The sequence below is a fragment of the Thunnus thynnus genome, chromosome 20 (genome assembly GCF_963924715.1).
Source record: "Thunnus thynnus chromosome 20, fThuThy2.1, whole genome shotgun sequence".
In the NCBI taxonomy this organism is placed as follows: domain Eukaryota; kingdom Metazoa; phylum Chordata; class Actinopteri; order Scombriformes; family Scombridae; genus Thunnus; species Thunnus thynnus.
This window is the reverse complement of record NC_089536.1, coordinates 21529679-21551395: the sequence shown is the minus strand read 5'-3', so window position 1 is coordinate 21551395 and position 21717 is coordinate 21529679. Positions and strand designations below refer to the sequence as shown.

The following is a 21717-nucleotide window of genomic DNA, read 5'->3' as shown; positions in this document are numbered from 1 at the left end:
TCTCTTCCCATATAACAATCGATGTCTTACCCCTTCTTACGCTGACTATTCCCTTTGAAGTTTGGTATTGCTGTTCCTAATACGAGATACGTCTCTCCCTCAGTCTCGGAGATGTCTGGCTTAAGGTTTGGATCGCCAAGCACCCGTGGGGGACTCTCTCTCCTTCTCTCTTACTGTCACAAATCTTAGTGAAGATTTAGATTTGGGGGCAGCCAACCACAGTGAGTCTGACTTGTCCACTGTCAAGATTGGTCTGTGCCGCTTGTCTTCTCTTTCCTTCTCAGGAGAAAACTTAAACATTCCCCTCCTCTCCTTTTACACAGGTTCGGAGAAGAAATCATTCACTGTTCTGGCAATCTGAGTGGAAACCAGTATTATGGTGTTTCATCCATGCTAATTAAATGAAGCACAGTTGTGGTTTATGTAGGTAAATGTTCAAATACTACCATGCCAGATTTATTAAAACAGATTTATGCAGATGATATCAAATCTACAAGACTCTTTCACCAGGTGACTTAGGTCCCACGGAATCACAAAAATATCAAAAATATCAAAAATATCTGGCTCTTTAGCTGCTAAAAACTCCACTACTGTCTGTTTAACAGCGATTTGCTAACTTTGTCAGTCTACTGTTTCGTGATTGGCAGGTAGTGTAAAGTCCGTCTGAGCATCTTCTCCGATAACAGCTGCCTGCTGCTGGAGCCAAAGGTGTAAAACCAAAACAATGAGCTGCAAGATGCTAAAACGCTCTGTAGAGCTGAGAGGAACTGCTAAATCATGTGATAATAATCTAAGATTTACACTCTGTGGGTTTGAGTGACACTTTCCATATTACACATAGTTGTTGTTTCCATTGTTAAAGATCCCCTCCAGACATGTTTAAAGATTCATATAAAATACTCTTTGAATAATAACTTTAATATTTTAAATAATAATGTGTGTCTAATATGGTTTTTCCATCTTATTAAAATCCTCAAATATACATCTACTCCTTCCTTAATTAAAAATTTCAGAATCTATAAAAATGTAAATATATTTAATTTCAGAAGTCTAACTACTGAATACAAGATGTCTCCTACTTCACTGTAAAGTCCATTCTTAGTGTTTGTGCGCTGGAGGCTTCAGGTTTCCACTACACAGTTGTGTATGTTTAATATTGGACCAGGATTGTCTTCTGAACTATCCTGTTCGTAAGCCCACCCGTTAAAATATCGATTAGTGTAGCTTTAAAGGTTATATTGTACTTGAACAATCATGGTGAATGAGACAATTATTCAACTGTGTGCCAAGCTCATCCCCAAGGAATTTATCTGGGACGGTTTTCGACAGGGAACTGTAGGTGCTTACTGGCTGTGTCTGGGAATTAGAATAGATTCAACAGAACCCCTTACTTTTACTGTGCAGCATGTAATTCCCCTATAAACCATTAAATACTTGCCCAGACATGATAGTGTTATCCAAACAACAGGCTGGAAATCCTATTAAGACAAGTCCCATTCTTCCAATAAGTCTTACTGGGCTTTAAAACTTCTGCTTAAGCCCCAGCAGTTATCTCTCCATATTTAAAGGACACAGTACACAAGCCCTTTTTAGTTGAAGTATTCTGGAAGCTCTGTGTGATATTACAGTATTTTGTTGAGGCTTTGGTATTGTAGAGTAAAGAAAGTAGAGGCTGACAACTTGATGAATAGTCACTGTGTGTCTCTGCGGGTTTGACGAAGAAGAGGCTGTTTTTCTAAAGGTTGCTGTTTGGTAGATGCGGTCCTCCTTGGCTTGTATGTGTAGGTGGATGGTGTTTGTATGCGATAATCAAAAGCCAGAGAGTAAATTAGTTTCGCCTCTTGGTAGTTTTTGCTGTACTCCATCCTCCCCGCCTTTATTTTCTTGGGAAGCAAAGTTTTATTATTGTGTGATTATTACTGAGCGGTGCTGAGATTTGTCATCGCATTTTCGGAAGATGGAACGAGAGATGGAGAGGAGAAGAGTGAGAGCTAAAAAAAAATGAGTCGAAATAAGTGAAGATATGAAAGGACAGAAGATGGGAATGGAGTCTTGGGCATCAGAGAAATCTTTACTCTGTACGTGCGGTCATGCAGTTCACTGCTTACTCTGTGTGTGTGTGTGTGTGTGTGTTCAGTGTGTTTGAGGCTCTGCTGTTCATCCCTCTCTCTCCAGGGCCATTAGTGAGAGGCAGTGTTACGCTGTGATAAAGGAGTGGCCAGAATAGCATTACACAGTCAACACACAAATGAACATGCATACCACTGCTTCTGCATGTTTCCCAAATCCTGTGCACTATTATGCATTTTAAAAAGATACAAAGTCCACCAGGAGTTCATTTGAAATGGGTTTCTAAACAGCACTCTAAATGTTTATTGAAAACTCCTCTGGGTTTTCGAAGTGTTTATTACGAAGTTCATCAAGGATCCACCTGAGGTCTTCTTACAGTAGTTTGAGCTCAAACAAGCACTTAGAGTTTTAATGTCGGAGGGTCTGTTTTGCCCTTGGTCAGTAATCCAGGCTGACCTTACTGTCTGTGCATACAAATGTGCTTCTTATGTTCTCATTAAGAGATTAGATAGAGGGTGACTGAAAGGTTTAAACAAGGCTACAGTTCACAATTGATCCAGATGAGGTTGTTGTTTTTTTCCCCACAAACTCATGATCATTTCAGACCACATACTGTAGAATTATAGTTGTGAACAATTCACAATGTAAACAGTATTTTTCCAATGTTGATACAGTGTATTACTATATGATTGCTTATTGAATAGGTGATTTGCATATATTTTCCAGACAAAACTTCACAAACATTAAACTAAAACTTAAATTTGCACATAATCATCACTTTGGACTACATGATTTAGTAAAATCATAATGTATGATACAATATATACATATAATGCAATTCCACTGAAAGGTGATAAAAAGTTAAATTAGGGCAGATTTCCTATTTGTCCATGGAGTTATAATGATGCTAGTGCTATGAATTTTTGGCAAAGGTACAAAGCTTACTGTAACTTGGCTGAGCACATGGTTACTTCTGTACCACTATAGGGCAGCTGTGGCTCAGGAGGTACAGGCTCAGGAGGTAGAGCTGGTCATCCATTAATCAGAGGGTTGGTGGTTCGATCCTCCTTCGATCGGCTCCTACAGTCCGCATGTTGAGTTTGCATGTCTTGGGCAAGATACTGAACCCCAAATTGCTCCCAATGGTTGTGCCATCGGTGTGTGATTGTGTGTGTGAATAGAGCATAGAGACATTGTTGGGCCCTTTGGATAGGAAGCACTGTATCGTTCCTGATGAGCAGGTTGGCACTTTGCATGGCAGTCTCTGCCATCAGTGTATGAATGTGTGTGTGAATGGGTGAATGCTGGCATGTATTGTAAAGCGCTTTGAGTGGTCGATAAGAATAGAAAGGCACTGTATAAATGCAGCCCATTTCAGGCCCAGAAACATAATTTCCTACATATGAAATATAAATTGAAGGGTACACAGGATGTTACTATGGCCACAGAGCACAGAAACTGATTTGCAGAGCACTGCCAGAGTGTTATGTTGAAATATCCTTGAAATAGCTACAACACAGAGAAAACTATTTTCAGCAGTATGGTGATGTGCTTGTCAGGGCTTTCAACTCAGTCCTCATTGTTAAGATCAAATACCTTTATTTATTTTTTCCACATGCCCTTGAGTTCCACTCATCCATAGAGGCTTTGACTATTTTCTTGCTGCTGTTGCTATGTCAGGTCTGTCAGAGAATTTTTAGAGGTTTGTAAACATTGTTCACAAGTGCCACACTGCTATGCAACCATAAAATTTAATATTACAGTGGTTTTCCCTCCTGACATAACAAAAACAAGAAAAAAAAATGATTTCTGTGCTGCGGGAGACTGGTTTGATTATAGTATAACAATAGAATACTGAACACATTGTAGAGAACTAAAAATATTTCTTATTATGTGAGAGAGGAAGAGGCAATAATGTTTCATTTTCTTGTCACCCCTCAAAACATGATGTTGTTCTCCTTGTAAGCAATGTCAACTTTATACCAGACCATCATCACTGCTGTGCCTCCTATTTATACTATGTATAATTACCACTGAGGTCACTAGTTAGGCATGATTTATATTATAATAGTTTTTATAATTCAGTTGTACAGCATTATTTCCATATTTATATGTTCATAATATCCACTGCTAAAAACTCCCCCACTGTGAGATAATCTCACTGCTTCTCTTCTGCTCACTGTTTTGTTCTATCCTGCTACACTGTTCACTACCTTTACATACAGGTGTGCACACCGCCAGCAGCTGTACCATGCCTCAGACCCGCCTTCGTAGTTGTGTTTTTCATTTGTAATTTTGTAATTGTACTTTTTCCTGTGTGTATGCTGGCCGAGCACGTGTTGTGTTTTTGTGTATTTTTGTGTTAGCCCCTTGTGTCATGGGAAATGACATTTCGTTCCTGTACATGTTGTATGTGGAAATGACAGTAAACAAACTTGAACTTGAACTGCTCTTCAAACATTTTGTAAGAGGCTATTTCCTGCTATCTGATCCTTTGATTTTAGGATCATAACCTCGAAGGATGTATATCCTGACATGAAGGTCTTAAAAAGTAATAATAACTGAATTATCTTACTGAGCAGCGGCTTAAAACTCAATGAAAGAATGAAATGACAGTAAAGTCATGTATAACAAGTCATTTTTCCACAGAATCCTGTAACAACAGTGATTCAACCTGCTGTTTACCTCTCATAAATCTTAATAATTAGTTTAGCAAAAGGTACAAAGAATCAAGATACAAACAACCTCATACAGTAGATCTCAATAAGGGCACCTAGAACACACATATATACATGCTGTGTTAATTTTGTCAACAAAAACTATAATGAAAAATAATTTGTTGATGCCTTTTTTTCCATGACATAGATATGTCTAAAACCAAATAAAAATAAAAAAAGATATGACAATTTCTATCAAATAATAAAAAAGAACTGATAATGTCAAAGACAAATGATTGGACATATTAAATCATAACTGTTTAAATTATGTTAAATGACTAGCATGCATCTTCTGAATTACATAGCTCCAGAAACAGTATCTCTTCTTCATAACGCTAATAAGCGATGCTCCATCTTGCATTTCAATCACATTATGTTTCTGCCTGTGATGATAGCTCATGACGATCCCATAGGGGGAAAAAAACACCTTAAGTGGCAATGAGAAAGCTAGGAGAATCCACAAAAACAAGAAGGCCAGCATGCAAACATTTATAAACAGTAAGCTAGCCTTAAAGTAGATGTGGAGCTAATGCTAACTATACTTTTAGTTAACTGTCTTTCTATGTTTATAAGTTTACAGTAGGAATGAGATGCTTTAGCTATTCAAAACACAAAAACGCACAGGCTAAAGGATTTTCGCTAAATGAATACTATTGTGTTATCCGACATTTAAGTTGCTCACACACACACCACAGAAACATGCAGGACAGCAGGTCCAACATTTATAAAAAGTAAGCTAAGTAAGCATTAACATAGCTGTGGATGTGGAGTTAACATTCAATTACAGTACTTTTAGTTGACTATCAGTGAATGAGTGGCTCTGGTTAAACAGCAATAGGAGGGAATGACAATTATATTTACTGAGGACAGTGAACCTGTTGCATTACTGCAGAGCAGAGTGAATGTGTGAACTGTTACAGTCTGGTATAAACAGGTAAACGGTGACTTCTGCACTAAGCTTGCAATGCACAAGAACAAAACCTGTAACCATGGAAACTTAACACATAAAGGCGATACATGTAGCCTCAAAATGCTTAGGAGACATAAAAATGTTTTTAAAAATCACTAAACTAAACTAAAACGTCAAATTTTTCTTGACTAAATAATTAAATGACTAAAACTAAAACATTTCTGTCAACTGTTAAATGAAGGCTACATACATGCACATAAAGACTAATTGCACACCACTTACACACATCAAAATTACCTTTTCCATCATTAAACACAAGTAAAAATGTCATTTTTCTCAACTTGCCTGGGTGTATGGATTAGGAATATGTGTGTTTGTGAGGGTCTGCGCTGTGCTCACCAAAAGCAGTAGCTGAAATGAAAAATTCAATCCATGGCAACTTCTGAATCAGCCTCACACACACAAAAGAAGAAATGCAGCCTCGCTTCCATCTTCAGCGGAGCTTTTCCACAGACATGATTTGTGAATATCATTGTGATGGGATTAGGCTTTGATTCATTACGCTTGGGATGAGCAGACAGAGAGGTGACTGCATTATCTCCACAGAAGACGCATCACAGGCGCGTTAATTGATCACGAAGGTACCGCCTTGCCCTGCCACCACTTTGATAGGAGGGATTAAATACGAGGGGAGTTTGATCTATGACATGAAAAGGGGTGAGAGTGAGCAAGACAACACACACTTTCACTTCTTCTCCGTCTGTATATGAAAAGGCATTTACACATACCGGTTTTATTTACTCCCTCTTCCTCCCTTCTCGTTCACCGACAGTGATGGTAAACCAAGTCCACACACATTATATCTTTTATCTAATTACTCAGTAGATACTCTTAAAGCTGTACGATCCAGGGATGCAAAGAGAAAACCTTCCAAGCTTGTGTTAGCTAATTGGTGACACCGCATACCTGCTTCACTACATTTTAAAGCCTTAAACATCTGTTTCTGCAGGTCTATTTATATGTAAGATTGTCACGTGCAGATGCCCATCTGCCAGTGTTTTCTGATTTTAACATATTGAATACACTTTTGGGGTTATGGATCCTCACTGGAAAAATACAACCTGAAACTTAATTTCGAAGGTTTAGGAAATACTTAATGTGAAGGGCTCTCCAAAGAGGTGCCTGGTGGTTCTTCTGAATTTGCAACCATTAAAAAGGTTCCTCCGAGGCCCTATAACTTTAATTCTACACTAGGGTGCCAAAGCAAATGGCTAAGCAAATGAGAAGTGTTGTTTGTGGACAGTGATGTCAGTTAGGTGTGAACTCAGCAGTCAAGCCTTCTCTATGGGCGGTGCGGGTGGTGATTATATTTTCTCTCAGCTTTTTAATACTTAACTTTGTATGTGCTGACAAGACTTCCCACTATATCTGAAACTAGAATTTCAGTTAGGCAAATAGGGTGAATCCATGTCTAATCAACTATCGTGTTTCTCTCGGGGGGATTGGGATATTTTGCATTGCCCAATTTGTGACTGAGGCTGATAACATGGTTATATTTTTACATAGCTGCCTAGAGCAGCAACAACAGTGCAGAGTGACTAAGAAACTTGCCTCACAACTGCTGAAAAGTGCTGATCTGACTTGTGCCCCTAAATGCTGCCCTGGCAGCATCACCTTCATTGATTGTCTGTTAACAAGCTGAAAATTCCTGTGCAGTTTAGGGGCAGCTGTGGCTCAGGAGGTGCAGCGAGTCGTCCACTAATCAGAAGATCGGTGGTTCGATCGCTAGCTCCTCCAGTCCGCATGTTAAAGTAAGATACCTTGCCTTGGGCAAGATTCTGAACCCCAGATTGCTCCTGCTCCTGTGAGCATGTGTGTGTGAATGAACAATAGAAACTCCTCCTGATGAGCAGGTTGGCACCTTGCATGGCAGCCTCTGTCATCAGTGTATGAATGTATGTGTGAATGGGTGAATGTTGGCATGTATAGTAAACCGCCTTGAGTGTTCCACAGACTATAAAAGGTGCTATATAAATGCAGTCCATTCCCATTTACATTTATGAAAGAAATAGTTGGAGATGGTCAAGGGACATGCCACAATGTTGGAGGATTGTTAGAGAAAGAGGAAATATCTCAATTAATGACTATAGAATATTATAGTATTAATCCTTTACAGTTTGATAGTAAATTATGTGAAATTGTGTCTAATGAATAGCTCTGTGAATCTGAATACTGATCCTTAATAAACCATTCCTGATCCATCCTGAGTCTTCTTTGGCGCATACCATTAATTAAACTATTATAATGTTATACAGTGTATTAGTTTCTATTTTTTTGTTCCCTGAAGTAAGGTGGTGTATATACAGTACAGAGAAGTTAAATAACAAGAAACGTGTCATTACCTTGTGATTACATTACCATTACTCACTTCATTAACTGTCTTCAAAGAAATATATGAAGCCTCGATTAGCTAACGAAAATATATTAGCACATTTTATTTATAGAGTGTTTTAAATCAATCAAAATTAAAAGCACTTTTATGAAAGGTCACTTTTAATAGACATTTTTAACATAGCAAGATTAGAGCAGTCTCGATGTGTTTGGCCATGTGTTTCCTGGATGGTAGAAAAGAGTTTGATGTCAAGTGTTTGATAACCACATCTGTAGGATCAATGCAAAAAATGTATGTTTATGTATATATTCTGTATATATAAGATTATCAGCCGATATATCGTTATCGGAATTTTTACTCCCTAATATCGGTATCAGAGTTTAAGAAACAGAGAAAGAGAGGAAAGGGCAGAGACAAACTGTTTTTCAAGCATAAAAAGACAGCTTTAGTGGCAGGATTTGTAAGGTGTCTGAATGGGTTACAGTCAAAATTTAATTGGTAATTATATGTTATCTACAAAAATTATCTTCCTTTCATTTAAAGATAAGTGGACTCCTTCCCTACGGACAGAGATTAGGGATCTCTTTGTTTGGAATGGGAGAGAATGATAATACAATTTGCCACCCATGTCCCTAAAAGCCTCGGTAACCAAATTCCCAAATATTCTGGGACAGCTTGAAGTCTGTCTATATGATTTATTGAGACCAAATGAAAGCACTGTGGTGTGAAGTTGCGCACTGGTGAGACAAAGCGACAAATTCAGACGGGATCAACCCAGATGGAGAAAACAGAAGTGAATACAGCTGTGTTGTGATTTCTCGTAACTGTGACAAACGACAGAGACAAACTCTGTCTTCATTCTGTTAAAAATGACGCAGTTTGTGACAACCTTTTTCTGTCCATCCATCTTGCACTAATTCTCTCTCATGCACACACACACACACAACTAATTCCTCACATAGAAACATCATCTGTCACCTCTGAGCAGAGAAAGTACCAGATCACACTGCACACTTACACTGTTCAATTGGAAAGCAATTCCTCTGATTTACTTTCCAGCACCATCTCCTTACCTAAATTCTAATTATAAATCTCATCTCACTAGTGATGACAGTAACCTGAGGGTAGGCGGGAGACTTCTCAACATCTAATTCATATTTATTTATAAAAACACATTTGAACAACTTGATCAAAGACCGTTCAGAGCCAATGCAAATATAAACTCACAGGTGCACAAAAGCCAGTTGCCAGTTTGGATACTTAGACTGGCAGAGAAAAGGTAGATGTGTTTGTGGTACGCTCGAGAGAGACACCATATCACCCTAGTTGAGCTCCCCAGTGAGAGGACTGTGAATGTGTGTAATTAAATTGGGCTGCTACCAAATGGATTTGTCTAACTTTATGAAGAGGAAGCAAGAGGATTCTCATAAAGATGAATGTGTTTAGTTGTCATCTGTTATTGTCAGTGTCAACTTCAGCGCCAGTGCAGGGATCTGTTGTTTTTATAAAGCAGTGAAAGGTAAGAGTGTGAAGCTTGGGCTGGTAGTAATATGTGCTTTCAACACTGGTAGTGTAAGATCACATCCCATGTCATATCATTGACCTTTCAATGATTTAACCATGAACATAAGCTAATCAACCAGATTTAGTTAGCTCATCTTCCATTAACCATATCCACCATACTAAGATTCTGCTTCAGCTTTATGTTTGTTTTAGTTTGGTTTAATTTACACCCGGGATGCACAGCCTACCTCTACCTGAGCAGCGATTGTGCATCGCTGAACTGCTGCGTCTCTCTCACCTGCGGTGTCCACACAGATACTTTTGCTGCTGTGCTGCTGCTATTGCCAGCTCTATATCTCTACATAGAGTTTGATTTTGATAATGGCCATCAATAATAGAATGTTTCATGTCATTTCATTATAAATTTCGGTCATATGTAGTTCAAACAGAAAAAGGTTAAGGAGCGTGTGCCCTATTGTGAAAAATAATTAATAAGGTGAGGTGAAAGCAGCTTTCTTTCTGACGGGCACGGTGGGATCTGGTTGGGGCACCTTCTGTGTCAGCCACATAAACTCCTCACACAGGATGGGCTTTTTTTTTATTGATTATATTGATTTTTCCACCAGTTAAACCCCTGTTGTCACCGCTGCAAGCGAAGAAAATCCTTCCGATGTTCCCCAAACACACTCCAACAAACAAACCTCCAAACTAACTGTCAGGAGGGAAACTGAAAACAAATAAAGAACAAACAACACCAAATTTCCAATTGGAAGCAGGAGAAACAACAGGTAGGAGTCCCGGTTTGAGCTAATATCACAGAGAGAGAGCAGGAGTCAAGAAAAGAAGTTCCGTGTGTTACCGACTCTCCACGCTGGAGTTCTCTGCGAGAGAGGCTCCCTGCCCTGGTGTGCACCGTACAGGCTGACTCGCAGTGGTGACAGTATATTTTTGGACTCAAGCATATATATGTTTGTGACATGTTCTATAGATATGGACATTCAAACTATAGTGAAAGGTGTAATGTTTCTGTAATGTTTCGATTCATGCAGGCTGTGTGGCTGCTCTGATCTGTTAACATGGGCACCGAAACTGAAAAGCAAGAGGTTCCGTGATGCACAGGCATTGCTCATGCAGGCAATGTGTCCCGGCCATTAAAGCTGCATTAATTAAAATTTTTATATTAACAAAGGATGAAATAACCATGTGTAATGTGAAAAGTGTCACTAGTGGTGACGAACCCCCAGAGAATTACCACTCGACTCTGCAGTTCCCTTCAGCTCTATGCAGCGTTTTAGCGTCTTTCAGCTCATTGTTTTGGTTTTTCAGACCCCAACTTTACTGTTTTGGTTCAGTCACACTGCTCTCAATAACTTTGTCTTTTTCAAGACATCCAACATATTTGTTTACTCCAACTAGGGCTGAACAATTAATCGAAATTTTATCAAAATCATAATATGGACGACTGCAATTTTCAAATTGGAGCAGTATTTGTTAAATGCATAATGTGTTTCAGAATACCATTTTAAATTTAATACTGTCGTGCTGCAGAGATGTCCTGGCCTTCACATCATATTCTAGAGACTTAAGATAACAACTTTGTTTGGTACAGAGACCAGCAAAAATCATAGCAAATCATATCGCAATTACAATATCAGTCAAAATAATCATAATTACATATTTTTTCAAACTTGTTCAGTCCTAATGCCAAGACACATAAGCATGGCAGCGAGAGACATTTCAAGCTACCTCTGTGACCATTACACACTAATAAAAACAATACTCTAAATTGTTTAATCAGAATGTGATTGTTTCTAATGTTCAAACCACTGTGGTTATTTGGAAAAAAATATTGTTCATATCATGTAGAGCTATAGCCAGGATTTAAGACACTACTTGGAATATCACTCTGCTGAGGAAATACTGAAATCACTTTATTTTATTGAAATCTCGGCATTAAATAATTACATTTAAGAATCCAGGCTCATTGTGTGTAATGTGAATGTAAACTCTTCCTCAAGTCATTAAAACCAACAAATTCCAAGCAACAAGCAACAGTGAGGACATCTCCATGTGGCCTCATTTGCTTCTCATAATGTAGAAAGATAGAAAATCCATTCTCCATGTGAAAGCTTGTCCAGTTTAGATCACCACTTTAACTCTGACTTGCTCCAGTGGAGCTGTTCAGCAGAAGACTGTGATTGTGCTCAGAATTGGAATACTTCCAGTTCTGAGCGCACTGAACTGTGTCAAAGTGTTACTTAGCCCAACCTGCCCAGAATGACTGCCAGCTAAAAACCACATCATATCACCACATGCATCTTTAGGTCATCTGCCAGCCAAACCAGCAGAATCTGATGGAAGCAGTTTCCACACATTCATTGCTTTGCTTTCGTTGTCATGGTTACTGGTCCATAACAACAGTCTCCTGGGGGAGTCATGTGACGCAAAGGGAAAAAAGATAAAACCAAGCAGACCGACTCTGTAGGTACCTCAGTCTACTGTATATCTGCCACCAGGTCTCCTGATCTAACAAACTTGGGCTACATGATATAACAGGAATCATTTACCAGACCCAAGAAGAAAAAAAGTAAATGTAAATGAAAGCCTACAGCAGAGAGGATTAGTGATGAAGGAAAGAGGAGTAGGAATGAGTGATGTTATGTAAGACGATTGAAAATGTGGCTTTGACTTTGTACTGTTCCTGGTGTTGTTGTCCCATGGCGGCTTATTAGCATGAGCGTGTTTCATCATTTTGCTTATTCATGAATACTGAAGTGCATCTGCATATGGCTTATTTTAAGCCCACATCACAGGAGAAGAACAGACGATGAGGTGCAGACGGACGCAATGCTTTTAATGATGCTGATCATCCATTCTCTACTTTTATTTGTTTGGTGGATTTTAAGTCTTCATCACTTGTGTTGGAGAGTGAAATTCAACTAAATGATGATAGATAAAAGCCTTGAGGACAGAACAAACCTCTACCTATGCTGTTTCACAACTTTCTGTTACACCCATCACTCATGTTCTTCAAACCTGCGTGCAGTACATCCCATTCAGATTTGGAATTGTTTCTTTATCTCTGCTAATTTTCCAATGAAGTCTCAAATTAGGCAAGCTCTTGGAAACAGCTTTTTGATGTAAAGTTTATCTCTACGCAAAGAGTAATACAGTAGTAGTCTGTTTCATGGCTTTTAAACTATCCAGCAGAATAACACATGAAATCATCATATTTATAAAACTAAATTTGTTAGAGCTTAATGATGATGTCTTTATATTGACATCACAATTTGAAAGAGTGCAATTTTCAAAATGCAAGGGGTGTGATGCAACTTACATAATTATAACAGTGCCTTAACAAGCTGGAGCAACTGATTGTTTAAAACTGTTGTTTTCACTGGTTGTAATGACAACTGTCACCGGCAGCAGCTAATTGCCATTAATTCTGTGAGTTGGTGAAACAGAAATAGAAACAGGCTGAAACAGAAATCTTGGTTGGTGTCTTGTTAATATGTTCTCTGCACGCTGGTGTCTGTAAATTATGCTTAGCTGATGGTTTTGTGGAAGAAGAAACACCACTCTGTATTGTTTTTTACATTTAAAAAAATACAAAGTGGCCCTCATCTTTCTGCTGTTCATAAAAGACCAACAGAGTGTCGAGACCTGACTTACCAAAAGTTTGTCATTATAACCATAACTGGCCCATTATGCAGTCATTTTCAACAAATCCCACTTTTGAATCTTAACACATGTGCATTAAATTGGTAATTTTCTTTTTAGACAACAATGCAGGTTTACTTAGAAGATAACTTTTCTGACTGACTTTTTCAAAAAACAAAAAGAACCCTGGGAAATTAGTTTATGATAATGTTTAGTACAGTCATATATTGTTTAGTGCTATATAGATCACAAATACAAGCCTGTACTTTAATTCATAAGAAATAATCACTATTTCAATCACAATCAGAATGTTGGTTAAATTTTTTTTAAAAAAAGAAGATATTTTCCTAAAATTGTTCAGTATCAACATTTGTCCGTTTCATTCAATAATCGCAGGGTTGGTGGTTCTATTCCTGGCTGCCTCTGTCCACATGTCCTCGACCGAGATGTAGAACCACAGATAAATCTGTATACTAATGCTTAAATGTTTATTTAAATAACGCTATGGACGACACAGTTTCCATGAGCCTGTGCTGTCTAACCCACAGCTCCCTCACAGCACTGATAAGAGAGACTACACAGTGTTATGTAAACTGACAAAGTAATATGTCAGAAGTACTGTGTGAGTGGATAATGGTTAAATCAGGTCACAGACAGCTGTACAGGGTGCCACAGAAACACTTATATAATACAGAGATGTACAGTAAAGGCCTAAAAACACTGATGATTCACTTTACACTTACATATAAACAATATGGACCTGATGACAGAAGTGCACTTCCACTGTGTCTTAATGTGTGCATTTAATTATGACTAAGTGTGAGTATGGGAATATGAGAGTGAATCTATTTGTGTGTTTCTGTGGCAATCCATGCATAATGTAAGCTACCTTTCACTCTTTTCATACTGTGGACAGAAAATTGCCTTTGGTGTACCTGTGCATCGTTACTATGACAACTAACGTTGGCCAGTTTGGTCAGTGGTAAATTACAAAGCGGACAGTCAAGCACATAATCGTTTTTTTTTTTTTTTTCTTTCTTCTTAATCATGAGATTTGCCTGCAGTCTGAACATAGCTACAGTCGTTGCCGGGGGAATTAAGATTCACAGCAACAAAAAAGGATCGATGGACGACGTCTGGGAGCCTGAAGAGCCACAGAGGGACTGCAATCACCATCAGTCCACTTCAGACTGATTACAGTCTGTCGATGAGAATACAAACGCAGCCCATACATGTGCCTGTAAACGTGTGTAGTCTTACATATAAGGCATCAAAATGCAGATGCATGCTCATGCTGGGACGTACAAGCACACAAACATATGAGCTATATACTGTAGTAAGTCTTGATGTGTCTGGGGCAAAAGGACAAGTAGTTTTTACTGCCAATTCTAAAACTTCTGTGTTTTGCTTTCTAGCTTACAAGGGCCAGTGTAAGTCTCACAAGCCTGATGTTCAATGCATTTTAGTGTTCAGTACATCCACTGACAACCTACTGAGCCCTGCAGTCAGACTCACCAAGGTACTATTAGGAATAGCTTGGAAGACGGCAGCAACAGCCAATCAAATGTTCGCCTCTTGAATCTCCTAATAAATTACAAAGTTAAACTCAGTGGGTCAGAATTGTTCCTCTTTATTGAAGAGGACACACATGTAGGAAAGCAGTTTCTCTAATCACCCTCTCATTCCCTCCACCCTCGCCAACTCCTCAGAATGTACACTCTGTTTGCTCCAGAGGAACAGCACTATCCTCCAGTTTTGTGTCATAAAGTCTTTATGGCACAAATCTTACCCCGGTGGTTCACAGAGTAAAATGCAGAGTAGAGGCTCACATGCTTGTCACAGACTTTTCCAGAAACCATTTCAGTGAGTAGTGTAAGACAAATGTGACATTTCTAGGGCAGTTGCCATGTTTGCAGTTTGATGAGCCCAATGCAAAATCCATGACCAACCAGTCACTTGCAGGAAGGGTTCATACTGCATCCTGATGCAAAGATGAGTTTTCTCTTTGAGTTCAGAGAGCTTTAGGCCCATTTGCTCTGAAGAAAAGCAACTTTGTGTGTTTTGTAAAGCAATCCAGCTATTTCCCTCCACATAATAATGATGATAACTTTATTTGTATAGCACCTTTCATACAAAAAATGCAGCTCAAAGTGCTTTACAACAAAAGAAATTACATTTACCAAGTGCTTCACATGAAAAAAATGATAATAATAATAAATATAAGATGAAATAAAGTAAAAACAGAATACATAGAGTGCGTACTTCAGTAGTAGTAATTTGAGACTTAATAAGTGAAAAAAATAAGTGAAAATATTTCACCATGCGTACACAGTCTATAAATCGGTGCCTAGGTCTCTGAAGCCATAAGCATAACAGAACCTCCCTATTCCCAACGGACATAGATTTACCACCAGTCTTGATTAACTGAGCTTAATTTAACTTTCAGCTTACCCCAGAACGTCTTCCCATGGGTTTAACCTCACTGTGGGTCTTATCTGTGTCGGGCGCAACCCAAAGCTGCCACGGAAAAAAAAACACCCTTGGTGGCGCTCTGGGGGTTAAAAAACACACACCACAGTCTTTCTTCTCAATCCTACCAACCACTGACTTCAGCACCTATGTAACATAAGATGTAAAATAAAACCCACTTGATAGTAATTATCAATCAATCAAATTTCACCCAATTGCTTACAAAGTAAAATGTAGAGTTCAAGTCAAATCAAAGTCAATTTTATCACAAATTTGCCTCAAGGGGTTTCACATACCTTATCATTAGACTCTCCATTCAGATAAGGAAAAACTCCCCAAAAATAAGTTCAATGGAGAAAAAAAAGGAAGAAACCTCAGCAAGACAAACAGATATGCAATAGATGTCAAAGTGTACAGAATAAACCAAAATAATTGTAATTGTAAAATATGGAATATCAGAATGACAATATTAGCTACTGTAGACAGATTAAATACTGTATTCAGCTATGGGTTCAATTATTCATGATTTTCATACAGTCATATTTTATACAGTGTAAAAATGTATAGCGTGTGTAAATGTACTGGTGTTTATATAAACATACTGCACATTTAACTTGGGCTTCTGCCGCTCATGCTAATGAGTAAGAGTTATGCATGCACACTATAGTATAGTGCCTTCTTAGCCATTTTATTGCAGGAATTTCAAAAATAAATGATAAAAACTTCAGTAAATAAAGAATATATTCCATAAGCAGCTAACGAGATCCTTAAAATGTTTTTAAATTCTCTGTGAAGATGTTGTTATATGTGACTCAAGCCAGCTGTTTCCCACAGCTGTTCCTCCTGAGAGAGTTAGGTGCTACTGGTCACACACACACACACAAACAAACACATACACAAAACCATGTCACATGGCAATTAGCTCTAAAGGGCAGTGAGGGTGGTCAGCATTATCCTCCTGTCATGCTCTGGCAGATTAGTGCTCCTGTCATGCCACACACACACACTAAACCATCTGCGTCAGTGCGAGCTGTGTAGCAGTTTGTCTAATGATTAACTGGTCTGGTGCTGTGCTGCATTGTTTCAAGCAGAGTGAATAGGTGGAGAAAGGAAGAGCAAAGCCATGCTATGGAAATGAGAGGTAGTGCACGCAACTAAATGCGCTCACACACACACACACACACACACACACACACACACACACACATCATGGACAATATGAGGAATAGAAAGAGAAATACACCCTGCTATTCCTCCGCCATGGAAACAGATAAATCTCAACAGCATTTCTAACAAACTTCTCCCAGGGAAAGCAGAAAAGAGCAGAGACCAAGAGCAGAGATTGACGCTCGATTTCTGACTCATCATTTCATTCTGTCAGGCGAAATATAAATAGATGGAGAAAAGCAGGGAGAAGTTAGGTTTTTCCACGGGGGGTGCTGACTCCTTTTCCTCATTATCTAAAATGCAAAAAAGGTCACATTGCTGCACATTCCTGACGGTGCTGAAAACTGCTGCTTTTTAACGCTCCGTGCTGCACTCAAAGCCAGAATATATCAACTTTTAGCTAAAAAGCAGCACATTATAGCACATCTCTTTCAACGCTCCTGTCCTCGTATCTGTTGTTATCTGTTGCAGAGCTGACAACTGGCTAAATTGGCTGATGTGTGAAAAGCTAACAAGCTTGTTGTTTCTCTACTGATATGACTTCATAATGTCAGAACTTTATAGCTTTAGACCTCTTCATGGATTTAATAAGAGTTTCTCATAGTGCCTACAAACAAATAACAGTTTTTACATACTGATTAAAAAGTGTTCTGCCTAATAGCATTAAGCAACAACTTTGCTAAAAAAAAACTTTTTTGTAGACGTTAACTTTATATATCTACACTTTAACTAAAGATACCTTTCTCATCTCAATTAAGTCAAGATAACCTCCACTTCACTGTGTCGCCAAAGCTGCAAATCTGCTGCCAAATTAATTACATCTCTTTAAATATGTCAGTGAACAGTGTGAATCAAAGAAATTTACTGAGCTTTTGGGATATTTGCCCTCTAGTCATACACCTGCGAAGTTTGGAGAACCAAGACTCCAAAATCATCCATTTGTCTCTGCTAGATAACTAGCTTTGAGGCTCAGCGCTAACACTTTAGCACAAACTGCTAGAAGCTACATCCTCTGTTTGGTGAGTTGTAGTTGTGTGCATGTTTCTCAACTTCTCCACTAATCTAGCCTCTATTCAAAAAGAGTATCCAGTTTTAAGAAACACTTCTGGTCACGTACACTAAACAAAACATCAGCGGTGGTTGTTACGAGCTTAATTTTCTCATTTTTGAGATAAATGCAGTTCTTCAAAAATGATTATCACTACAAACAACAAAGTGTCTGCTGAAGCACACGCAAGTTTTATTTTCAATTTTGAAAGACTATAAAGAATGTGTTTTTTTCTGTCTCCATAGCTATTCATGTTGCTAATAATAAAACCCTTTAAACTGATCTGTTACAAAGTGTTTCTAGACATCAAAAAAGCTTGAGACTAAAGAGAAGTGAGATTTGAGCGAGCGCATTAAAGACCAGTAGAAGTTGAGCACATGTGTGTAAGCGTGTGTGCTCATATACGTCTGATAATAGCCTATGTCTTATGTGCTCATAAGTCCTCACTTTTTCAAAAGGGCAGTTTGAAGTGTCAGCGTTCGGTCTTCGGATTAAAAGAATAATTAGACTCTTTGGGAAACACATATTCGCTTTCTTGTCGAGAGTTAAATGAGAAGATCGATACTGTCTCATGTCTTTATACTAAATATGAAGCTAGAGCCCGGAGATCATTAGCTTAGGTTAGCATAGCATAAAGACTAGAAGCTAAAGTTACAAAATCTGCCTACCAGTTCCTCTAAAGCTCACCAATTACCATGTTATATCTTCGTACAAGAGTAGAAGTACGAATGTGTGTGCTGATGAGAGTGTTCTGGGTTAGTCTGCAAAAGTAAATAATAATAACCTCAAGAGAAAAAGACAAAGACAATCTAAATTTATGTGTTTTGAATGGTGTGCCCTTGAAATAAATGATTCAACATAATAATCATCAGAACCAGGGAAGGCGGTTTCAAGGTATAAAAATGACAATGAGGGCAGACACAGAGCTCCAAATAAATTTAATAAGGCAACCTTTTGATTCCACAGAGAACTTTGTCATGTTTTGTGAGGCAAACAATGAAGTTTTTTGATCCAGCAGCTATGGATATTTTTTGGGATGGGAATGCTTTCTATTCTGTTTGTTTATCAAAGTGGTAATGACCAATTGTTCCTGCTGCATAGACTTTCTTCCATGAATGCAGACCCTTTTTTCTATTTTTACCTCTCTACTGCCTGTGGTACTTCTTGTGAAAAGACTGTTATGTTTCCTTTAGTCCAAAACACACTTGCTATATTCTCCACCACTGTCCTATTTTCCAGTCATTGCCGCAGGAAAGCAGTGTTTGTTTCAAAGTTGCTCCCTTGTTTGGCACATACTGCTGATTGTACTTTTACTTTCTCTGTTGGCTGATGTGTTACTTAAAAAACTGGCCTCTCATATGTAGGATCAGGTAAAATACCAACCAAAACACTTCTGATTACATGGCAGAACACCAAATATGTTACATGCTTAATATGCAGTGTGGTCCTGTTAACATGCCACACCATTTCTGCTAGAGCTGTCAACTGACACACATCCAAAGACATCCTGCTGGGTTGTATCAACAGTGTGTTTTTCTTGCACTCCTTCCTATTACTGGTTTTAATATCCTAGGGCTTACTGTTACACTTGTTCTACTGTAAGTCGCCCAGGATGACAGCATCAGTGAAACAGGCTTGAGAATGCCTCCTAAGGGAAGGTTTTCCAAACAGCTGTGTCAGATTCTGTAGTTATAGGGATCTTGCTTGAGGGAGCAACAAGACAGTAAAAGACTGAAACAGGTCACTGCTTCTAGTCCTTGGCTGAGGCACTTTAAGTGTGGCATTTTTTTTTTTTTTTTATTGGCACTGTAACCCTCGTCTGCAATTTTCCCAAGGGCACAATAGGCAGAAAATGGGTTAGCCATTAGCAGTAAAAAAAGAATTAGCCTGTCAATAAATACCCTCACTTTAAATTACCTTTTATAATTTAGCTTAATTCACTTCACGTGTTATGTCCCATTGGGCAAAGCAGACAGGGTTTAAACACCCTGCAAGTCACCGACTCATATAGCAAAGAGACGAGGGAAGAGAGCCAGCACATCAAGTTTTAAAGCTTGGTTGTTACAGCTACACATGTTTTCTTTGAAGAACGTCAAGCACTATGTTCACACAAAGCTAGACTAACAAATGTGTATTTTTCCTCCCTTGCTTCTTTAGTGCTTTGATATGATACATAGGACTGGCCTTGGCACTATTAACTGAAGTCACATGGCAGATATTGATGGCAACGTTTGCTGTAACTAAGATAACTAAAATTTCTCCACATGCAAAAATGGTATACATGGTGTTGTAGTAGTGCTGTAGTTACTTAATGACTTTGGAGGCTTGTGTCTTTTTATTTAGCCTGTCAAAAACCAAAAGCATAAGAGCAAAAGTGTAAGGAGTGCAACAAACCGTTTCAAATCATCTTTGATGTTAGCTGCAAATGTTAGCATGCCTGGTTAGCTAGCTTATACCTTCAATTGATTATACATCCAAAGCCAAGGCACAATTCATTAGCTTAGCCTACTACATTTTGTTGGGTTACATGCTCTGTTAGACAAGAAGGCCCTGTTCATAATAGTACATCCACTGCTGGTACTTCCCCACCATGCAGTCCTGGATGCTACACTATAGCAGAGTTTATGCTAACATTAGCGGCTATCCTGCTCTTTATTGATTTTGGGGAAGTCTACACTCCAGCAACTCCTGCCAAACTCATTATCCAATATAGCATTACATTCACAAAACACACTTCCCATCCTATAAGTGCAACCATACTGTTATACAAAATTAAATACATAGAACATGTATAAGCTCTTGAACTTGTTGAAGTATGTACGCTATAAGCAACCAAACAGGGTTATGTTAAAGTGAAAGGAAAAATATAAGATCATACTTAGATTACTAGGACTAACTAGCTCTTCATGGCAATACAAGAACGACACTGCTCCTTTATTTCCATGTCTATAGAATTTGTGAGAAAGCTTTATCATTTGAACATGCACCTCAGTCTTTTTGCATGGCTGAAGCCATCAAGTAGCCTATATTTAAGACCCCTTTACAGGATTTTGAAACTAAAAAGTCAGTCAGAGAGGGCGTTAACTAGTGTCATTTCAGGCAACAAAATCGATGGTTGTCAGCTACAAATGAGAAACTGCTTTTGCCCATCTCTGTCTAAAATCAAGAACATGTTTTAAAAAAGACTATTATGAATTTTGGATGGTAACTCTGCCACCATTATAACTGTAAACTGCATTTGCTGTGTGAAAAGAGAACGATTGACTGGTGTAGCAACAGAACTGCAGGGCTTAGGCTAAAGGGTCATTTGGGGGTGTTGAACTTTGAAAGACTAAGTGTAAAGTTGACTCAAGCGGCAATGATGAGAACATCCAAGCACCTTCATTTCATACTGAAATTCAGTACACTTCTCTCCCGAGTGTGTGTGTGTGTGTGTGTGTGTGTGTGCACTCACCCTGAAGTCGATTCCCACAGTGGAGATGAAGCTCCCGGCTAGAAAAGCTCCATCTTTGAAGCGAACCAGCAGACAAGTCTTCCCCACACCTGAATCCCCCACCAGCATCACCTGAGACAGAGACACACAGAAAGTGTTGGAGGTAGGGAGGGGAACAGCTCAGGTGAAAACTTATCTACAAATACACAGGAGTTTAGTCTATGCAACACTGTCACAAACTCACACATATATAAACACACACTCCAAAATCCCCAAACACAGCAGTTCTCTACTCATTCCAGTGGGAGGGAGCACATTGTGCAGACCAGTGCGACAAAGAGAAATGAG

General features: G+C 38.7%; 1 protein-coding gene across 1 annotated transcript in view; it reads right to left on the bottom strand.

Moving 5' to 3' along the window:
* The window catches only part of LOC137172196 (ras-related protein Rab-26), a 93264-nt gene that overhangs the window by 69035 nt on the left and 2512 nt on the right, over positions 1-21717 (bottom strand). Inside the window, exon 2 of the mRNA XM_067576493.1 lies at positions 21391-21501. Coding sequence (XP_067432594.1) covers positions 21391-21501 — 111 coding nt within the window. The remainder of the gene's footprint in view (positions 1-21390; positions 21502-21717) is intronic.